Source organism: Perissodus microlepis, chromosome 12 (genome assembly GCF_051167445.1).
Source record: "Perissodus microlepis isolate ML-2025 ecotype Zambia chromosome 12, ASM5116744v1, whole genome shotgun sequence".
Lineage (NCBI taxonomy): Eukaryota > Metazoa > Chordata > Actinopteri > Cichliformes > Cichlidae > Perissodus > Perissodus microlepis.
In genome coordinates, this window is record NC_140472.1 from 30616198 (window position 1) to 30629176 (window position 12979).

Below are 12979 nucleotides of genomic sequence, written 5' to 3' on the forward strand. Positions count from 1 at the left end.
CCTCTGGCTATGCTGAGGGTCCCTTTTAGAAATGTTTCTAAATGTTTTGAGTTATTTTTCAGGCTCTTAATGTTGTTTTATTTGTCATCACAGAGCAAAAGAAGGGAAATCCAGGACCAGCATGCATGGACCCCGGCAATCCAGTCCATGGCAGGCAACGAGTGGTCCTGCCAGTTCATTACCCGGGAAGGGTGCACCGTGCTGGTCAGGTGACAGCTTACCCAACTAGAACCAGCATGGACCCACATGGCAACCCAATCACTGTGCTCACTGTGGACCAGCACCCAGATCCCCAAGGTCTGTACCCACCCCAATCGACGTCGGCCTTTCTCCGGAGCTACCACCCCACTCTCCTGGAGCATTCAATCAACCCTCATCACTGCGGATTAGAGCACCGTGGACCCCCTGCTTACCCTTCACAGCCTCATCATGTTACGTTTAAAAGACCCAAAATCCATAATCGCAACTTCTCCCGGGCAGCCTGTTTTTCGCAGTATGAAACCATGTACCAGCACTACTACTTTCAGGGGCTGACTTTCCCTCAGCCTCCGAATGGTGGCCAAGGATCTGCTGTGCCAGGGCAGCTTGGTGGAGGAGGGGTCCACAAGAGCCACCACAGCAGGGCTTTTCAGCAAGGGCTGTTGTACCCCACGGTGGTACACATGGCACCTGCCTCTTCTTCAAGGATAGCTGATAATGGCAGCACTTCTGGCCTTAGCTGCTATCACGGGCACCGCTCAGTGTGCAGCGGCTACCTCGCTGACTGTCCTGGCAGTGATAGCAGCAGCAGCAGCTCTGGCCAGTGCCATTGTTCCTCCAGTGACTCCATGTTGGACTGTACTGAAGTCAGCAACCAGGGGGTCTACGGTAGCTGCTCTACTTTCCGCAGCTCACTGAGCAGCGACTACGATCCTTACGTTTACCGGAGCAAGAGTCCGTGTCGGGGCTCCGGGGGGGAAGCGGGAGCTATGGCTTGCAACACAGTTTCAGCTGAGGACTCATCTTCCCCTGCACCCTTGGGACATGACTGCCTCCAGCTCCCAGCTGGAGCTTCGGGATATAACACGGGGGACCATCTCTCCAACTGCAGTTTGGAGCCCAACTATAGCAGTCGCTCATCACTGGAACCCAGGGAGAACAGCAACAATAGTACTACCTCAGCCGGGGCTTCAGAGGCTGCCGGAGGTGACAGGGGACAGGGGGCACAAGAGGAGTCGGGGGAGCTCGGGGCCGCAGCCTGTAGCTGCTGTTTTGAGGTGCTTCCGCCCAATGTTGAGTGCAAAGGGCAGGACTTGGACCAAGCAGGGCGTCTTGCCTCCGAACGCTGTCACAGGGAAATGGACTTCCAGGGGTCAACCTCCAAGAACTACTTTGCCTCTGAGCAATTGTGCCCTTCCTCTGAGCAGGTGAGCTATGAAGGGCTGCCTTGCTGCTTCTACAAAGAGATGAAGGTCCACAGGGCCACAGCAGGGCGTTATACTGAGGACTACGCTGTTAATGTGCAGTATGCACACGCAGACTCAGAGGCCTGCTCAGGACAGGGCTGCTGCGAACTCAACCAGAGAATACCCATTATTCCTGAGGACACAGATTGTGAATCGGGTACAGGGGCAGAGACCCAGAGCAGTTTATTACCAGTCAGTGTCACAGTGGAGACGGAGTTGCGGACAGGGGAGCAGCGTGAGCCCACGGACAGGTACTTCACCTCAGGACAGTTTAGAGGTCACCCATACCTTCAAGAGGAGGAGACCAGGGCTTTGTTTCACCCTCAGCTCTCTGCAAGCCCCACTGTACTGGGAAGCAGTACTTCAACATATGAGGGAGGTTTGGGCATATGAACTTGAGTCCTGAAAGAATGGGACAATGTATGTGGTACCGTGTCAGTCAATCATTGAAACCCTCAGTTGCCTTGTTCTAGCCTTGCTCTCTGAGCACTGAATGTTATCATCTTAGATTGTGTGGATTTCTACTGAAATGGCCTGTCATATATATATATATATATATATATATATATATATATATATATATACACACAAACAATGTATTAAGTTCATTCCTGTGGCCACAAACGATACTACACACATGGATGGAGGTTGTTAACTGAAAATTCAATTGGGTTGGTATTGGCATCTATTTGAAGACTTCCTGCTGCCATGAAGGGTTTGCAATCTGGGCCCAGTTTTTAAAAAAATCTCAACTCAGTTTTGTTTTTATGTGCCAGCTCTAGAAATCAGATTTTTATTTTTATTTTTTTTTTTTTTTACACATAAGTACACTATCCGCATCTACATATACATTTTGCATATTTGTGCACATGACCACTGCCTTTAAAGCTTCATCCACCAAGTCAAGTAGATTTTATGGACTTAGCTACCAATACCAAAACAGAAAGACATGATTGTTTTATTTTAAACTGTTTTCAAGCAGGGAAATGGGTCTTTCTAGGTATTTGTGACCCACTCATTTCTCCATGGAGAAAAAAAAAGCTATGTATAACTACAGAAAATTGCATAGAAATGTGAATGCAAGGCTGACACTGGTCAATACACAGAATTTGTTTTATGCATTGCATTTCTGTCCAGTTGTGGCCTACCTGTATGAGAGATGCCAGAGCAACGTGGCAAGCCTTATGCTGGGCTGGGAAGCTATTTGTAGCAATATCTAGACACTGCACAGGTTTTCGTTAAACTTCAGACCAGAGCGAGTGTCTCAGGGTCAATAGATTCAAACATAGAGTGTAGCACTCTCCTTAATGTTTGGAAGCCCTTAAAAGTGTATTTTTTGTCACTTACCCGATTTCCACAATGAAACATGCTCTATTAAATATCTTTAAAGGTTCTAGCATGTATCAAAAGGCCAAAGGAAAGTAGCTGGAAAAGACTCATCTTTTAAAAGGGTTCCTTATTTGTACTGTGACTTTTCTTTTTGAATGATGCAGTTATAAGTACCGCAGTGTATCCGTTTGAATCGTGCTGTGCATAATACATACTTGCGATATCATTGCTTGTCATTCATGCCTTTCTGTTTGTCCTGCAGACTGTTTTTAATACTGTTTCTATGAAATATACACATTCTCTACACAGAGGAAAACCTGAAATAACCCTATTTATAAGTTAACCCAGTGCTGTAATCAAGTGAGAATCTAATCTTGCCTTTTGCATAGAGATATGTACCTACTGCAAATATAACATTTTGGGGTACTTGAGTCACTATTTAAGTTTTTTTGTTTTTGTTATTGTTTCTAGCACTTAAGATTAAAAAATGTGTACAAAAATTAATATTTTTTAAGAATATAATTATTTTCTGTCATTACTATTACAAATGTTTAAAAAAAAAGGCTAGAAATCAATCTGTGTATATTTCTGTACCTGTATAGCAAACACATTTCATAAATGGAAATATGTTCTCTGAATATTTATTTACTAATATATTTATCTTTAAGCCATGTCTTATGTTCCGAGTGTATGAACGTTTGAGTTATTTGGTTGCCTTTTATTTTGAGGAAAATCACTAACATGAGACTTTGTATATACATGGTAATTGCACAAAAGACGATTAAATCTTCTCTGACCAAAAAACTGATTTTAAAACTTTAGTACCATACAGTTTTGTAATTAAAGTGTATAAAGATATGTAAAATATACAGTTTTATTCAAGTAACTAATGTTGTGGTGTCCTGCTTTTCATCATGTGCACTCTATATTAATGTTTCCTTATTTTGTGCAAAAAGTCGGTGGTTTAAATTCTAAGAGCTTCATTATTAGGAGTAATTAATATGCCTTTTGCAGCTTTGGTAATAATCCATTCGGCTATTATGATTAGCTTTTTTAGGTTTTATTCATCACCAAAACACATTACCAAAAAAAAAAAATCATCTTGCCATTTGTACAAGTACACATACAGTGAGCTCTATTAAGAGTTTTCGTAATAATTCCTCTGGATTTAATAAATGTTCTCTGACCTTTGGTCATTCTGCAATGAGCAGATGGAAGCCTCAAGCTAGAAAACTCAAGTCTGAAAAATCTGTACAGTCATTCTGCAGAGAAGCCTGAAACTGACTTTTTACTTATTCGATATTTTACAGAAGGCATTCGGAGTGCATCTCACAGCTTGAAACCAGAGTGAAGAGCCACAACTCCACCTGTGAAATTGTAGTATTGCACACAATAGAAACCTGCATCTTCAATCATGGATTTGAACTCCTCCTGCAGAGGAAAAAGAACAAGGCGACCAATGACTAACAGTGAATCCACAAAGTGACAGACATGCACACAGCAGTACAGTGTGAATACATAACAAGCTTCAACAGTTTTTTTTCCAGAGTGGATGTTTAATACTGTGACTGTGCATATAGATTCAATCAGTTGATGTGCACTAAAGACACTGTAACCTCATTAAAATGCTGTCAATTTTTTCTTAGACTAAAAAAGGGTTTAGAAATGTGACAAACAGTGCCAGTACAATCGAGTAATCAGATAAACAAATTCACGCCATTTATCATGAATCAAATCTCTCTCTTTCAGGAAAAAAATATGTGAAGGAAAGATCTAAGAAGGGTACTTGAAATTGAGAACTGTAATCAGAGTAAGCGCAGCAATGACAGAAATAAGATGCAGACCATAAATCTGCCTTACCTGGCTGGGGAACTTGCGGATGCTCTCTACTAAATACTGATAAGACTTCCAGTCTCCAGCAATAACCTCTCCCAACACTGGGATTATCTGGAAACTGTACGCATCATAAAGCCTGAAAAAGGAAACGGGAATCTCTCAGAACTAGAACCCAGTGTTAGTCTCAAATAACTCCCATAATTACACATTTCACCGAGCTCCTGGACAGTCTGAGGTGCAGCCTGACAGAATTGGATGCACCAAATCATGTCAGGTAAGCATGGGGCTACTCAATAGTATCAATTCCTCCAGGAACTGCCTCGATACTCTCGCCATATGAGACTGAGCTTTTTCGTCACCAGGGGGGAGCCAGGACCCACTGCAACAGTGTGAGGTCTGACACTGGTCCAGTCGTTTAATCCTGATACCTAATGGCAGTCAGGGTATCTATCATTGGAAGTAGTGCAAGGACTTGGTTTGAGTAGAGTCCATGCATGAGTGTCCTGGGAGATGAGGGCTACTCAGGTGTGTGGGCAGGGGTGATTGTGTGTGTGTGTGTGTGATTAACAAACCCCTCTGCTACTTGCTGTTACTTGACCAGATTTATTTCACAGATGTTTAATAAACTTTTTCCTTTACTCTTGATTTATATGATTTTCCAGAGTTCATTTGTGAATATCATGTATTTATACTTTTCAATAAACTAAAACCTCTAAATCACATGAAATCACAGTTCTAGTGCCTCATTTAACTTTGTGTTGAAATCTGTTGAACTTTAAGTCAACAGTCTGCAACTCAAACTGATCAATGATCAGCTGATGATTCTCAACTTCTTTTTAAATATCCCAAAACTCCATTTCTACTTAAGTGCATGCATACTATATTAAAGAGAACCAGAAGAGGGCAGCAAGAGCTCATTTAGTCTGTTACATCTGCAGTTTCAGAAAAAGTCAACTGACTTGTAAGAAAGCAATATTCATCACATTATATAAACTTATAAAACCATAAGAGCTTCTCTTATAGAGAAAATGAACATTTCAGCAAGACTTTTTACAGTATTGATTTATATTACATATGCACTCAAGGCCATCATCTCCTCCTCACCTTGCTAACAGGGGATTTGTCACTTTGCTGAACTCTAAGCACATAAACCTGCCGCCGGGTTTCAGGACCCGCAGAGCCTCCTGCAGTGCCTGAAACAGCCAGTTGTTAATTTAATGTCAAAGGACACAAAAAAAATGTTACTCTAAAAACACAGCTGCTGGATTCATCTCTTATTTAAACTGAGAACAAATTAGTAAAAAATAAAATTTAACTGGAAACAGAAAATAAAAAGACCTTTAAAAGTAACTTACCTGATCTATATGAGTAACGTTTCGAATGCCGAAGGCGATGGTGTATATATCGAACTGGTCGTCATCAAAGGGCAGTTCCTCTGCGTCGCCAACCACCCATGATAGACCTGATACAAAGTGACAAAGGAAAACGCAAACAAGCATGAATTCTGTGGGTTATTGGCAGTTTGCAATTCCTCGTGACAGTTTATGCCAATAGCTCCGCCATAATTACAGTGTATCTGTTCGGGTCATGCATGGCTGAACAGAAATCTCCCACACTTATAATTAAACTGTTTGCATCTCCTGTATCCTGTGTGCCGTTCCCACCGCCATGACTTGCAGAATGTTTCAAGCTGAATAGTGGCACAAATTTAATTTACATTTTGTTTTACTTGATCTAAAAGTGTTTACAGTCAAGTTGCAGTGTTTCCACCACTAAAGCTGGATGCCTAGATCTGATATCAGTGAACGCAGGTTTTTTTCTTTAAACACATTTCCGTGCATACGTCTCCTCCGCTCTGGTGTCAGGTTGACATTGTTGTAAAGATTTCACAATCGAAGAACTTTTTTCCACTGACGGAAGCCAGGTATACACTGCAATTGTGGCTGTCCCACAAGAAAGATGACCAACGTGAAGGAAACGCTCCAAAACGCAGTTGTACGTAACAGCGAGTTGCCTTTTGTAACAAACCAACCAATATAATGCAGTATGATGCAGAAGTTTGGTCTGTACGATGTGTTCAACTGTTCCGGCTCCAGAGAGGATGCAGGTGGGATAAATATCTCAGGAATCACCACCTTGCATTGGAACTTGCAATTAAACACGTATAATGATTGGATAGCGTTCTCAAACAACTCCTTTTTCCCATAATACAGTGTCACTGCTGGTGCTCTACCAGTTCTGCATGGTTTCTTTTGAGAACCAGACGATATTTTGACAGGTTTGAGAACCGATTATTATGTGGAGTTACAAGCAAAAGGTAGGGGAATTTCTGTGGGAAGGAAATCATGATGAAGAGAATCTCTGAATCATTGATATTTTTTTTTTGTTTTTTTAATTGTGACTTAGCCCAAAAGCCACTAACAACTCCAGGTTCAATTTTGGACCACAGCAGTGGTAAACATTTTGGCACTGGCATCAGTCTTTTTTTGGTGGAATTGCATAGAATCTGTCCTATATTGGGCTCCACAGATCCACAACAAAACTTTTGCTTAACTACCACAACGATCAACTCAATACTGGCATCACTGCAGAGAAGAACAAACCCAAACAGACATTTCTGATTCCAAGAAAGGAGAAAATCTAATTGAGCTGTGGTAGCAAAAACTTCATCTGTATATGTGATCTACTATTTTAGCTATTACCAGGACCACATTTGAATGAATATTTGAGGAACTGCTGCTATGCATCAGACCCAATGAATCAGAAGGTATGACCTTTGGAAACTGTGCACCAAACCTCATTTCAAGTATTATCTCCAGACTGATGACAATATGTTATAGACGTATTAGTGACACTTTTGCATATCTTAAATTAAAAAACAGTATTTTCCACATTAACCTTTTGATTCTGAATGGTTAGTTCTCCTTCTGTCAGACACAAAGCCAGCTTTCATCAATGAAAAGCTTTTGATTTCTCAGTTATAATGGATCTGAGGCTACGTGACACAGCATACATTGCCAGTTTCCTTCAGAACAACTCAGCCAAAGTGAGGCTAAGGCTCCTATTACTGATGAGATCTGTACATGCACAGAATCACAGGGACCGAGTATCCAGCTTGAAGACACTTGAAGCAGTTTTGCATTTAGAAGATTACCAGCAGTGATGCCCAAGCTCTCAGCCTTCTCCTTTCCCACTTTGAGCATCTCTTTGTTGATGTCACAGACAACAGCCGTTGACTCCCGGGGCCCGTCCGTCTCTATCGTGGAGTAGCTGTTGGAAATGTCCTGCAATGACAGCGTCTGGCCGAAGCGTACCGCCCGCCTCTGTTGCCGCTCCCGCTGAGAGCGAACGTACTCCAGGAAACGGAAAGAAATGTCACCTGAAGATCATCACAGGGAATATAGATGTGTATTGCCAGTAGATGTTTCAGTTTGATGTTTCGCAGAAGCGCACACAAATGGTTTTACCTGTTCCACCCGCCACGTCCAGGAGCCGAGCACCAGGCTGCGGATGCATCACATGCAGCAGCATGTCCTTCCACAGTCGATGAATCCCCAAACTCATGGCATCATTCATTATGTCATACTTCTGTGCCACATTCTCAAAAACTTTATATACTGAAAAAGAAAAAAAAACAATAAGAAAGAGGTATAGAATAGGGGTAGGATTTATGAAGTAACCTATAATATTATCATAGCTACCCTGGACATCAAATATGACATGATACAGTGGTTTAGTGATACAATGCAAAATAGTCATCTTCCATATATGAAATATCAGTAATCTGTGCAAATGAAAGAAAAAAATATCCCCAAAAAGTTTATAAAGCAGAGCGTTAGTGTGTATGTGTATCACAGTTATTCGTTTTAATGTAGCAGCTCAATGTGAGTGAGTTCCTCCTTCTTCACTTCAAGGTTTGCAGCAAGAGTCCGGACAGGGACTAGAAGGAGAGAGCAGATTTCTCCTGTTTTGGCTTCCCTTCATTGGCTCCCTGTTAAATCCAGAATTGAATTCAAAATCCTGCTCCTCACATACAAGGTCTTAAATAATCAGGTCCCATCTTATCTTAATGACCTTGTAGTACCATATCACCCTATTAGAGCACTTCGCTCTCGCACTGCAGGCCTACTTGTTGTTCCTAGAGTATTTAAAAGTAGAATGGGAGGGAGAGCCTTCAGTTTTCAGGCCCTTCTGTGGAACCAGCTTCCAGTTTGGATTCGGGAGACAGACACTATCTCTACTTTTAAGATTAGGATTAAAACTTTCCTTTTCTCTGTATCTATTATTGTGCGATCCACTGTACAATATAAAGCACCTTGAGGCGACTTTTGTTGTGATTTGGCGCTATATAAATAAAATTGAATTGAATTGAAGGTCATTTTGTGTATTTTTTATTTTTACCCTCATTAATATGGCAAGCTAATGCACAAGGAGTCAGGAATTACTGACTGCTATAGAGTTATTATAGTTAGTTTTGTATTTTCTAATTAGATTTTTTCTTCATTGAACTTTTAGTTTTTAAATTCAGTTTAGTTTAGTTAGTTTTAGTTATTTTCCCAAGTGGATTTCCTTGTTTCGGGTCTAGTTTTTATTTAATTTTTTTTAAAATAAATGTTTAGTTTTAATTTAGTTGTTAGTGTTAGTTTTAGTCCTTTTAATTATTATTGTATTAAAGGCATGTATTAGAGGCAAGATTTAGGAAAATTAGTGCAGATATTACAATAAAAACTTATGACTAACTCATAGTGTGTCATAGTATTGTAGACATCTCAATAAACATGTCTTTCGGTGACTAGCAGGCCAAGTTACCAAACTAACAGACACTAAAACTAAGGACATTACCTCTACATTTTTTTAAAGTTTAGTTTGTTTTCACATCTAGTTTCAGTTTTTAGTTTAGTTCCAGTTGACTGTGATAAAATTGCTCTGCTAAGTCAGCCCAGGTCAAAAGTTTGGGAGACTTTTTGGAATTTTGGAGAGTTATAGAGGTAGGTAGGGTTGGGATGGTTTCACATGTGCAGACATGGGATGGTGAATATGCTGGGTATAAGATGTTAAATATGGAGCACCCAGGCAGGAGGACAAGAGGAAGACCACAGGGAAGCTTCATGAATGTTATGAAGGAGGAAATTTATATGGGCTGGTATGACAGGATGCTGTGGGATATTAAAGGTGTCACTATGAAAATAATCATAAATAAAGTTGACGGCATCGCACTTTAAACACTTAGAAGTTCACTGAATGTTGCCTCAGACATAAATGGTTAGCCGAATTGTCTAGCAGTTCCTCACGACTCTAAAATGACCTCATGTCGCGTGCTTCAAAGTCTACACATGTCTAGAGAGGCAACGAACTATTAAATGGAGAGATTTTTATATGAAGACTGGCTCCATAGTCACTTACCTCTTTTCGCCTTCTCTGCTTCCGGCACAGTCTCAAAACCAAAATGCGTACTTCTTTCTTCGGCTGATTCGCTGAAACATCGACAGGACGGCCGAGCAGAAACCCCGGCGGCTGTAACGGTGATGTTTCTGTGAGAAAGTCGGATCGCTTGACGGACAAGCAACCTCACGGACGCCGCCATGTTGCCTGACAGTTATGCCACGGGATGTCGTCATTCGTAGGCGACAATGTAGTCTTTTTTTTCTAAGTAGCAATATTACAAAAATCTAAATACGTTATTATTATTAATAATAATAATAATAATAATAATAATAATAATAATAATAATAATAATAATAATAATAATAATAGTTTAATGCAGGTTTTGTGAAATTTTCATGTAACACAGGTGAAGGGAAACTTTTATGGTAGCTGGCCAGGCTACATTTTCTCTTTAGCTGCATTTTAGTGTCCTGTGGGGTTCTCCATACAAATTGCTTTACTGTATAAATTGCATCAGCTAAACCTTTTTCATGGAAAGGATATTGTATCAGAGTGTGTCCTTGTAGTACAGTGTATTAAATATTTGATATTAGATATGTTTTTGGTTACTTGCTTAAAAAAAGGAAATTATTACTCAAATAAGAATCATAACTGTAGGTAAAAATCAATGATACACTCACCGGCATGGACGTGGCATAGATTCAACAAGGTGCTACAAACATTCCTCGGAGATTTTGGTCCACATGATACATGATACAGCAGCATCACAAAGTTGATGCAGATTTGTTTGTTGCGCTCCTTTCCCACTTTATCCCAAAAGTACTCATTGAGCAGCACTGGGATAAGATCTGGTGACTGTGGAGGGCATTTGAGTACAAATTAACTAATTGTAATGGTTAAGAAACTAGTGTTGATCCGAGATTTATGATATGGCACATTATGCTGCTGGAAGCAGAAGACAAGTCCACTGTGGTCATAAAGGGATGGCTATGGTCACCAACCATGCACAGGTAGGCTATGTTCTTTAAACAATGCTCAGTGGCACTAAAGGGCCCAAAGTGTGCCAAGAAAATATCCCCCACACCATTGTGTGTTGTGGGGGATATGTGGTATCTATTTATCTATCTAGCTTGCAACTATACAAAAGCCTAATAAACTTTATTTAAGTTATTTAAATTCTGTTTACATTATACATGCTTCCCTTAGGCAGCATCATTAGAAGACATAGCATACATTTTCACTGCTATGCAGATGACACCCAGCTCTATCTGTCCATGAAGCCAGATAACACACACCAATTAGTTAAACTGCAGGAATGTCTTAAAGACATAAAGACCTGGATGGCCGCTAACTTTCTGCTTCTTAATTCAGATAAAATTGAGGTTATTGTACTCGGCCCTGAAAATCTTAGAAATATGGTATCTAACCAGATTCATACTCTGGATGGCATTACCTTGGCCTCCAGTAACGCTGTGAGGAACCTTGGAGTCATTTTTGACCAGGACATGTCCTTCAACGCACATATTAAACAAATATGTAAGACTGCTTTCTTCCATTTGCGCAACATCTCTAAAATTAGAAATATCCTGTCTCAGAGTGACGCTGAAAAACTAGTTCATGCATTTATTACTTCCAGGCTGGACTACTGTAATTCATTATTATCAGGATGTCCAAAAAACTCACTGAAAAGCCTTCAGCTAATCCAAAATGCTGCAGCAAGAGTACTGACAGGGACTAGAAGGAGAGAGCATATTTCTCCTGTTTTGGCTTCCCTTCATTGGCTTCCTGTTAAGTCCAGAATTTAATTCAAAATCCTGCTCCTCACATACAAGGTCTTAAATAATCAGGCCCCATCTTATCTTAATGACCTTGTAGTACCATATCACCCTATTAGAGCACTTCGCTCTCGCTCTGCAGGCCTACTTGTTGTTCCTAGAGTATTTAAAAGTAGAATGGGAGGCAGAGCCTTCAGTTTTCAGGCCCCTCTTCTGTGGAACCAGCTTCCAGTTTGGATTCGGGAGACAGACACTATCTCTACTTTTAAGATTAGGCTTAAAACTTTCCTTTTTGCTAAAGCATATAGTTAGGGCTGGACCAGGTGACCCTGAATCCTCCCTTAGTTATGCTGCAATAGACGTAGGCTGCCGGGGGATTCCCATGATGCATTGAGTTTTTCCTTTCCAGTCACCTTTCTCACTCACTATGTATTAATAGACCTCTCTGCATTGAATCATATCTGTTATTAACCTCTGTCTCTCTTCCACAGCATGTCTTTTATCCTGTCTTCCTTCTCTCACCCCAACCGGTCGCAGCAGATGGCCGCCCCTCCCTGAGCCTGGTTCTGCCGGAGGTTTCTTCCTGTTAAAAGGGAGTTTTTCCTTCCCACTGTCGCCAAAGTGCTTGCTCATAGGGGGTCATATGATTGTTGGGTTTTTCTCTGTATCTATGAAGCGCCTTGAGGCGACTTTTGTTGTGATTTGGCGCTATATAAATAAAATTGAATTGAATTGAATTGAAGTTGTATTTAGGTTGGAACTCCTTGCTATGAATTTGATTCACTTTTCCTGATGAAATATCTCAATGTTATTGTTGTGGTCTAAATCTAAAATATATAGAGACTGTTGATAAATATTATAAAGCTCAAGATTTTAATTTATTTGAAAGCTTGTTTTATTGTTTTTGTTTCATGACATTGTTCTGGTTAGCAAGGCCATTAGGGGGTTTTATAGTCGACGTTATGCAATCAAACAATTACTGTGTGACCAAAATTTTAAAATAAAAAACTTTATCATAATTTCATTTCATTCACTGAGAAAATATTATTATCCAAGAAGACACAAATACGAAGAGCTGGTTCGGGTTCAGGTTTTTAGGCCTTTCTCAAAGGTCAGTTTGGCAGGGAACTAAACCTCGCAGTATCCATTCAACAGATGAATCAGTGATTTTACTAAATCTGCTTGGTTCTTCTTTTTTTATTACTTTTT

General features: G+C 40.4%; 2 protein-coding genes across 3 annotated transcripts in view; one reads left to right on the forward strand and one right to left on the reverse strand.

Moving 5' to 3' along the window:
- znrf3 (zinc and ring finger 3) overlaps nucleotides 1-3660 on the forward strand; it is a 66353-nt gene extending 62693 nt beyond the window's left edge. For both annotated transcript variants that reach the window (XM_084945820.1, XM_084945821.1), the window contains exon 8: nucleotides 94-3660. In XM_084945820.1, the coding sequence (XP_084801946.1) occupies nucleotides 94-1838 (1745 nt within the window). In that variant the 3' untranslated portion in view covers nucleotides 1839-3660. The remainder of the gene's footprint in view (nucleotides 1-93) is intronic.
- Nucleotides 3661-3742: 82 nt separating this feature from the next.
- coq5 (coenzyme Q5, methyltransferase) lies at nucleotides 3743-10209 on the reverse strand. Its single transcript, XM_084945822.1, has 7 exons — nucleotides 10014-10209; nucleotides 8078-8227; nucleotides 7765-7989; nucleotides 5966-6072; nucleotides 5715-5803; nucleotides 4635-4746; nucleotides 3743-4205 (listed from the first exon to the last, which is right to left on the reverse strand). The coding sequence occupies exons 1-7, from the start codon at nucleotides 10192-10194 to the stop codon at nucleotides 4104-4106; spliced, it is 966 nt and encodes a 321-aa protein (XP_084801948.1). The 5' UTR covers nucleotides 10195-10209; the 3' UTR covers nucleotides 3743-4103.
- Nucleotides 10210-12979: the final 2770 nt, after the last annotated feature.